We start from the raw sequence: 9,607 nt of genomic DNA on the forward strand, positions 1-9,607 counted from the left end.
CAGTGGTGTGATCTTGGCTTACTGCAACCTCCGCCTCCCGGGTTCAAGTGATTCTCATACCTCAGCCTCCCAAGTAGCTGGGATTACAGGCGTGCACCACACCCAGTTACTTTTTCTGTTTTTAGTAGAGATAGGGTTTCGCCATGTTGGCCAGGCTGGTCTCGAACTCCTGGGCTCAAGTGATCTGCCTACCTGAGCCTCCCAAAGTACTGCAATTACAGGCACAAGCCACCACACCCAGCCGGGATATTACGTTTTTAACATGTCATGTATTACGTTTATATATTTTTTAAATGCTTCAACTGTAATTTTTTTTAAATCATTTTGTCAATATTTTTTCTTAAAAAAAAAAAAAGGTCAATTTTAAATCTAAGTATAACTTAGGTTTCTCTGGTGTCCATAGAATCAAGCCATTTTCAAATGCTTCCACAACAAAGATACCGAAAAGCACAATAACAGAATCAGCATATCTTCAAAGTAGAAGTCGTACCAGTCTCTTTTTATTGAAATATCTCAATGTTATTCACAGCACTACTAGGAAATGAATAACATTTCTATATTACAAATTCCTCCATTTTGCATAAAAATGGCCACTCCTAGGGAGGCAGAATAATGGTGTTTGATGGACATGCTTTGAACTGGAACTGATCTGAGTTGGAATCCAGACTCGGTCATTAGTCGGGTGAAGTTCTTCAACTTGTCTAGTTGGGTTATGAAATTCTTCAACTTGTCTAAGCCTCCATTTCCTCATCAGAAAAATGAGAGTGGTACTGCCTGGCTGTCAAACCCTACCCCAGAACCTCTGCTGGAACATAAGCTTGCCTTATGTGCTTACACTGACAAACACGTTTCACTTGAAAGACAATCACTCATGACCTCAAGCCTGGGATAGTACTGCTTAGAATCAGGCTAAAGTAGGTGGCAGCCACCTCAAGCAACCCAGAATTGTAGGCGTGGTGCTCTGGCAGGCCCATAGGTAAGTCAAATCTTTGGTAACTGAATCTTTACTGTCACTGTTGAGATGTACGGAGAAAAGAGAAAATGTGTATGCTATCAGCTCCATTGCAGCCAGCTAAGGGTGAGGAGGGTAGGAGAGAAGGGCCGCTTCTCCCACAACCACAGTGCAAACTAGAAGTGACATATGCACTGCCTGCGGTCAGTGAGGCCTCCTGGAGGACCAGACCGCAAGGGTCCTGCTACGTGGGGCTTGGAAAGCAGCCATGACAGTGCTGGCTGCCTACTCCACCTACCCTGAGTCACAGATCATGGAGTCTAGCACATGAATCATGGGCACTCATGTCAGAGATTTTTGTCAACTGATTAATTAGTTTAATAACTTTCTCTTTTCTGTCGCCTTTTAAAAAAATATAGCAATGTTTTTCTTTTATATTCACCATATAATGTTTCCTTTAAAATGCATGTAAGTGTAAAAAGTGACTGAAGGTTGAGAGAAGCTGCCTTCAGCCATCAATTGCAGATTCTGTTCCTGATACTAGCATCAGGAGATGTAGTCTAGAGGGACAGAGCTGACTCAGTCTTCAACTCTGCGACCCGCAGGAAGTGGTCCTGGCTGTGGATGACTTCTGCTGGGGCAACTTTATCATTCCACTGCTTGCCTCTTTTCTAATATACTTTTCATTACTTGTATCATATTTAAAACCACAGAAGATATCTCAGCATCCCAGCTGGAGTAACATTTCTGAAAAGAATGTGCTAACTTGTTAATGAAATAATGAATACTAAAGTTAAATGCATAGAGTCTCCTGTCACTGCCCTCCCATTGTTATTTTGAAACATTTCCAAGCTCCAGAAAAGTTATGAAACTATAAAGTAGTGGAAAAATTTGAACCGTCATACAGTGCCGGTAGACTGTGAAGTGGTACAAGACACTTTGGAAAATAATTTGGCAGCTCTTCAAAAAGTTAAAGTAGCTCAGCAAAATCCACTCCTAGGTATACACCCAAGAGAAATAAAAATATCCTCTCACATAAAAACTTGTACTACAATGTTCATAACATTATTAATAGTGAAAAGGTAGAAATAACTCCAATGTCCATCAAGAGATGAGTGGTTAAACAAAATATGATCTATCCATACAATGGAATATTATTCAACCATAAAAAGGAATGAGGAACTGACACATGCTATGACAAGCATGAACACCGAACATTACTTGAAGTAAAAGAAGCCTGTCAGTCAAAAGGGTCACAAACTGTACGATTCCATTTATATGAAATGTCAAGAACAGGCAACTCCAGAGACAAAGTCGATTTGTCACTGCCAGGGGTCAGGAGGGAGAGGGAATGAGGAGTGACAGCTAATGGGTTCAGGGTTTCTTTTTGGGGTGAAAATGTTCTAGAATTAGATCGTGGTGATGGATGCGCAACTCTGCAAATACACTAAAAAACTACTGAATTGTATACTTTCAAAGGGTACATTTTGTATTTTAAATTATCTCTATAAAGCTGTTATTTTTTAAAAAGAATACAAAGACCCATGTAGCTTTTAACCTCATTCAGCAATTGTTAGTATTTTGCCCCATTCACTTTCTCTTTTTCTCCTATACACACATGTGCATAAACATATGTGCACAGTCTATGGCTGGACACTTTGACCCTAAACACTTCAGCATGTGAAGTATTCTCCTATATAACCAAAATATTACGCTGGAGAAATTCAACACCAATACACAACAATTATAGTCCATATTCGGATTTATATTTCATCAGAAATGAAGCATTCTATTTGGTTCTCATGTCCCTTTAGTCTTTTAGTCTAGAAAAATTATCTCGCCTTTATTTTTTGACATTGATATCTCTGAAAAAACCACGCTACTTGTTTCACAGAATGTCCCTCAATTTGGATATGCCTGATTGTTTCCTTATGAACTGACATGGATTAAACATTTTTGGCGGGAATACTACATAGCTGAGTTGTGACCTTTTTGGTGCATCATGCCAAGGGGTACCGAATGTCAGTCGTCTCATTAGTTGTGATGGTAAAGTGGTGTTCATTGTTGTGCTTGGCTAGAGTGTGACTACCAGATCTCTCCATTATAAAGGTAGCTTTTTCCCTTTTGATTTTTTGAGAGGGGGTCTTACTCTGTGGCCCAGGCTGGAGTGCAGTGGTGCAATCTCGGCTCACTGCAGCCTCTGCCTGCCGGGTTCCAGCGATTTTTCTGCCTCAGTTGCCGGGGTAGCTGGGATTACAGGCGTCCGCCACCACGCCCGGCTAATTTTTGTATTTTTAGTAAAGACAGGGTTTCACCATGTTGGCCAGGCTGGTTTCGAACTCCTGATCTCAGGTGATCTGCCCGCCTCGGCCTCCCAAAGTGCTGGGAATACAGGCGTGAGCCACCGCGCCAGGCCAGTTTTTTCCCTTTGTAATTAACCATCAAAGGGATGACCATTTGAGCTTGTGTAAATACCAGGCTTCCCCAGTTCTTTTGCCCAAAAGTTTCAGCATCCATCCAAGACCTTTGTCTGGTACTCTGTCCCTTCTGAGATTACTTTGCATTAATATGCCCAACCACTGCTATCAATTTTATTCCGAAGAGTGTTGGGGCTGTGATTTCAACCCTAGCTGCACATGTATCATGGGTATCGCCGAGAGTGGAACCCGAGCAACCATATTTTAAAATTCCTCAGGGTGACTGATTCTGATGTCGAGTAAGGGTTGAGATTCCCCGAGTCATAGGAACCTTACAACACCCTCATTTGCAAATAAGGACACTGAGGCCCAAGGAGATGAAATGACTGGCCAATGTCACAAAATCTGTTAATGGCAGAGTCAATATTTTATTTTTTTATACTTGCATTTTAATAGTCAATCCTTTATCTCAGTCGAAGAATAAAACCAGAAAAAGGAGTAACTTTCGTAGTATGTTAAAAGTGACTGTCACGTAATATATGCTGCCGCCAGACATACCATTACTGCTTCCAAGGTTAGTTTTAGCTTTCGTTCACTGGACCTTTGCGGGCACCTTAGGAGAGAGGGAAAGGGGAGTCTGGTCGTCAACTCCTCTGCCCTCAGCGCTCACTGCGGGAGCTCAAGCCTGAGGGCCCAATGCCCACCGCCGGGTGTTCAAGGGGCCAGATGGGAAGAGCTGCAGCCCCGGAGCCGGGCGCTTGCCCTGCACGTCCCGCAGATGCTGCGCGGCGCCTCCCGCGGGGCCCCTCGCAGGGCAGGCCAGGCTCGCGCGGGAAGCACCTGGCGGGGACGCACCTGGCGGGAACGCACCCACCTGGCGGAGACGCACCTGGTGGGACAGCCCTGCCCCGCCTAGGGACGCGGGACGTGTGCAGGGCGATGGAGACAGCGGAACCTGCAGACCCGACCAACCCCACCTCCACCCCAAGCCCCCACTTACCCCGGCGTGATAAACTTTATTCGCTCTTTTAATCTTGATGTCCACGGCCGTTCCCATCTCCAATTCTCCACAGCAGCCGCCACTTCCGGCTGCGCGTGACCCCAGGGAAACAAGGGGCGCCTCGCCCCTTCGTTCTGGGCCCCGCCCCTTTCCCTCTCAGCCGGCAGCAGCTCACGTGACCTCGCACCTACGTCGCACACACTTCCTAGCTCCGAGAGGCGAACGCCCCACGCCTTCCTCCTTCCGGCACAGGAGTGGGCCTTAGTGCGGGGAGAAGAGCTGTCACCCTTCACCCCGCCCCCTCCGGGCGTGAAAGGCGGGACCAAACTAGCTCCACCCGGGATAGTCTTACGCCGGAAATGCTCCTTTTCTTTCTGGGTTAGCGGAGGGAGGGAAGAACTCTCGGCTCTCCCGGCGTGCCCCGCGGCCGGGGGCGGGACCGAGGCCGTCTGTCGGACGCAGCCTGCGCAGGAAGCATGATGCTCCCGTCAGGCTGTGCGGCGCAGAGGGGTAGCAGTATGGAGTTGTCTTTCTGGAGGTTATAACTTGGGAATGCCTGTCCTCCTCAAATGTCCTTAATCTCCTCAACTGTAGCCCTCTACCGCTTTCTCCCTGGGGTTCTGAAGAGCCGGCGCCCCCTTGTCTGTCCGTGGCCAGGCGCCGTTCCCTGCCCTTCCCTCGGGAACGGTTCCGGTCACCTTCAGGGGTGCAGCCCCTGCGCGCTCGTCCTGCAAAGCGCTGATCGGCTGGCGGCTCGGCTGCCCAGCGTCCCAGCGCCAGCCGGGCCTAGGGCCAAGGTATCGGGAAGCGCCAGGTGACCTCGCTCCGCTCGGAGCCGCGGCGTTGGGTCACCCGCCGGGCGGGCTCCTCGGGCCGCGAGGGATTGTGGGTGTTCCCCAGGCGCGTGTCCTGGAACCGGGTATTAAATATTCAGATCCGTGCGCCCCGCGCTAAAGGGTGGAAAGGCACGGCCCGCAGGCTCTGGCGCTTGGCGGTTGATTGCAAATGAAAGACTGGAAGCTGAAGTGAATCTCCCTATTCTTAACTCCCAGCAACAGCTGACCCCAGATATAGTTTGTGGGAGTGGGGGGCGTTACTGCAGGGCAGGGCAGTGCACTGTTAACATACTTCGTTTACTGAGTTAAAATCTCTTGTAAATGTTGTAAATGAGGATTTTGCCAGTAAGCAGAAGGTCAGATTTCATTTTGGCAAGTGATTTAATTAATGCGGTGAAAAGTGTTTTTGTTTAAATTCTTTGCTTTTTGTTTATTTGATTCTGATAATTGTTCTTAAAAGTGCATTACTGGGCGCCTGTGGTCCCAGCTCCTTGGGAGGCTGAGGCGTTAAAAAAAAAAAAAAAAGTGCATTACTTTTGGGATGACATCAGAAATTATCTGTAACACGATTGCAAGAATTAGTATCATGAATGCCTCCCTCTTGAGAATATAAAATGTTTTACAGGCCAGCAGTGATGGTACTGCGGCTACAACTGCTTTTGAAGGTTAATAAATGGTATTTTCAAATATTCAGGTCTTGGTTTGCAGCTCCTCTCTGCCCTCAGGGCTTTGGTCTCTGCCTTGAATGTTTTCCTGGCAACTCAGACTCAGCGATTTTAGAACAATTCATTAGGGACTTGAAAATCACAGTCTAGTCTATTAGAATTCAAGAAGTGGATCCCTTTCCGCTAGACTCGCCCATCATTTCCAAATGGTAAAAAATCAATCTCAGTAGACACTGCAGAGAAACAGAAAAAGAAACACATGTATCCACATTGTATACTTGTTTTTTGTTTTGTTTTGTTTTTGAGACGGAGTCTCGCTCTGTCGCCCAGGCTGGAGTGCAGTGGCACTATCTCAGCTCACTGCAACCTCCGCCTCCCGGGTTCAAGCGATTCTCCTGTCTCAGCCTCCCGAGCAGCTGGGACTACAGGCACGCGCCACCATTCCCAGCTTATTTGTGTATTAGTAGGGATGGGGTTTCACCATGTTGGCCAGGCTGGTCTCGAACTCCTGACCTCGTGATCTGCCTGTCTCGGCCTCCTAAAGTGCTGGGATTACAGGGGTGAGCCACCGCGCCCAGCCTCCAGTTGCTATCCTTTTAAATCTTTTCCATCCCTCACACTTTAGATGATACCTTAACTTTCTGGTCCATTTGAGTTACCAAAAATCAGACCTTGTTAAAGTGTCGATTTCATGTCTCAAGTGGGACCCTAAATCCCTTAGTGTGAGTGGGAAGGTGCAAAGCGTGGTTTTGGCACGCCGACACTTCTGAGCGTCTCTCTTCAAGGCCTGGCTTCTGTGTTGAGACAAGGAAGAGGAGAGAAAATGAGACAAATATGTCTTAACTGGCCACTGCTGAATTTTCTTAGTTGATTCCTGCTTCTCTGGGTAACTGTCTCGTTTAAAATTCCTTTCGCGGGGTACACATGGGGAGTTCGGGTGGAGCCTTCTCCCTGCCACACAGTTCCATGGGAGATCTGTCCCCAACTTGATCTTTTCCATCACCCCCCTGTCAGCACCCAGCAGTACACTCAGACTCTCAGGCAAGATCGCTCAGGACCATTTATCTTCGGCACAGGAAGGATTTGACCCAGGAGAAATACACATCTTTGCCACAAAAAAGGGCTGGACTGAAGACCACCCCATGGCTGCTCCTCTCTCCCCAGCTATCCCTCTTCAATTTTCTTGTTCCCTCTTGCAATACAGACAGAGATAAATCAGCAAGAGTGCTGGAGGAACAGATCTGCAGGCAAATAGAATACCAGACTCCCCTTCCAGTAGGCCCCCTGATACCTAGGAGAGATTGTCCTGTGTCCTTCCCAGCTACATCACTTCACACCAGAAACATTGTCCTCCACAATACTGTCTCCTTTCATTCCTTCCCCCGCCTTCCTGTATAGATTGAGGAGAGGACTGGGGAAGTATTTGGTGGAAGAGGGGGCCAGATCTGCAGCTTTTTCTTAAGCCCTGGGGGAAGTGGCCCTAATTATAGGCATCTTTCATTAGGAGATGGAGTGCCATGCCTGTAGTTTTCCATTGTGAGCCTAGTGCCAATTCTAGGACAACAGCAGAGGTCCCACTAAACATCCTTAAGTGGGTGCTAAGATTCTCTGCCCAGACCCTTCCTTCAGGACTGAAGGACATGTTCCCTGAGCTGCTAGGAGAATTGATCTCAACAGCGTTCAGCTAAGTCTCTCTTCAAAGCTTTCCTTTAATGAAGAAAACTGCCTTGCCTAAGGTCATTCCCCCTTCTTGGGGGCAGTCCACACCTGACGATTAATCCATTTAGGATATACAGGCCTCTCCCTTGTCCCAGTTTAGGACAACTCTGAAGGACCATTCCATATCCAAAACTCCTAGTATTAGTTAAATACTGATGTGTAGCAAATTAGCCCAATCTGTAGTAGTTTTAAGTAACAAACGTCTCATGTCTGCGAGTTGGGAACTCAGGAGCTAAGCTTCCCTGGGTGTTTCTGGCTCAAGGTGTCAGGTTCTTGCAGTCCTCTGAAGACCTGTTGTGGGCTGGAATATCCACTTCCAAGATGGCTCCCTCACGTGACTGAGGTTGGGAGCACTCACTTCCACTCCACAGGTTGCTTGAGAAGCCTCACAATATGGCAGATAGCTTCTCCCAGACCAGTCAATCAAGAGAGAGTGCAATTAGGGAGCTGCAATGCCCTATGTGGCCAAGTATCTGAAGCACATCTACTGTTCTTCTCTCCATTAGAAGACAGTCACTAAATCCAACCTACACTTGGGAAGGGGAATTTAGCTCTACCTTTGGAAGGCAGGGTCAAAGAATTTGAGGACGTATTTTAAACCACTACACTCCGCATTGAATCCAGCTTCCTACGCCCAAACCCTGTGCACCTCTTGATCCTGAGAGCACCTCCCCAGTAAACTTCCTGCACATTAAATCTCCATCTCGTAGTCTGCTTTCTGGCAACCTAACCTCAACAATCCAGTTACGCTAGTTTCTTAATAACCCTCAAGACAATCTTATGATACAGGAATAATTACTATTTCCTCACCTTACAGAAGGGAAGACAGGCACAGAAAGATTAATATACTTGCCCAAGGTCATATAGCAACTAAGTGGAGCCACCAATTCTGACTCCAGAGTTCATATAGGCAATTGCTGATCAATGCGCCACATACATGCATACAACAAACGCCTGGGTGCATAACAATGGGGGGCTCATGATCATAATCAAAAGACTGGACAAAAGACTGCCAATCAAATGGGAAAATCCAGCAGAGGTGCAATGTCATAGTTAAAGGCAATCTTAAAGAAAGGAATTGGGGGTCACTGTATCAACTGATAGTGAAGACAGAGTATTAAAACTACTGCAGAATAGTATAATGCTTTTTTGCTAGGGCTGCCACAATGAAGTACCACAAACTGGTGGCTTCAAACAACAGAAATTTATTCTTTTACACTTCTGGAGCCTGCAAGTTCAAAATCAAGATGTCAGCAGGGTTGTTCTGAGGACGGTGAGGAAAGAATCTGTTCCAGTTCTCTCTCCTTGGCTTTTAGGTGGCCCTCTTATGTCTCCTCACTCTATCTTTAAAAAATATGTCTTCATGGCCGGGCACAGTGGCTCACACCTATAATCCCAGCACTTTGGAAGGTCAAGGCAGGAAGATACCTTGAGCCCAGGAGTCCGAGACCAGCCTGGGCAACATGGCAAAACCCCCCGTCTCTACAAAAATATAAAAATTAGCTGGACATGGTGACACATGCCAGTAGTCCCAGCTACTTGGGAAGCTGAGGTGGGAGGATCGCTTGAGCCTGGGAGGCAGAGGTTGCAGTGAGCCAAGATCATGTTACTGCACTCTGGCCTGGGCGACAGAGCAAGACCCTGTCTCAAAAAATGAAATAAAATAAAATGTGTCTTCACGTTCAGTGATGTTCTTTCTGTATGAGTGTCTGACTCCAAACTTGCCCTTTTTCTAAATACACCAGTCATCTTGTATTAAGGTCCTTTTAACTTGATTACTTCTGTCAAGACCCTACTTCCAAATACAGTCACATTCTGAAATACCAAGGGTGAGGACCTTAATTTGGCAGGGATGCAATTCAACCCAGAACACATTGCAACAAAATATGTACAACAAAAACATGAGACACACAGTGATAAATGGACAGAGACAGCGAGTAGGAGATTTAAACACAACGTGGTCTATCAGAGACTAAGTGGAGACAAGATAAGGACGAGAATTTTTTTTTTTTTTTTTT

At 46.6% G+C, this 9,607-nt stretch overlaps 1 protein-coding gene across 3 annotated transcripts in view; it reads right to left on the bottom strand.

The window, feature by feature from the left end:
* VPS26C (VPS26 endosomal protein sorting factor C) overlaps positions 1-5,247 on the bottom strand; it is a 44,749-nt gene extending 39,502 nt beyond the window's left edge. For 2 of the 3 annotated variants that reach the window (XM_021935519.2, XM_021935516.2), the window contains exon 1: positions 4,370-5,247. In XM_021935519.2, the coding sequence (XP_021791211.1) occupies positions 4,370-4,426 (57 nt within the window). In that variant the 5' untranslated portion in view covers positions 4,427-5,247. Of the gene's footprint in view, positions 1-3,927; positions 3,983-4,369 lie in introns of all 3 variants that reach the window. The other variant, XM_021935518.2, reaches the window with a different exon arrangement.
* Positions 5,248-9,607: the final 4,360 nt, after the last annotated feature.

The sequence above is a fragment of the Papio anubis genome, chromosome 4 (assembly GCF_008728515.1).
Source record: "Papio anubis isolate 15944 chromosome 4, Panubis1.0, whole genome shotgun sequence".
NCBI classification, from domain to species: Eukaryota; Metazoa; Chordata; class Mammalia; order Primates; family Cercopithecidae; genus Papio; species Papio anubis.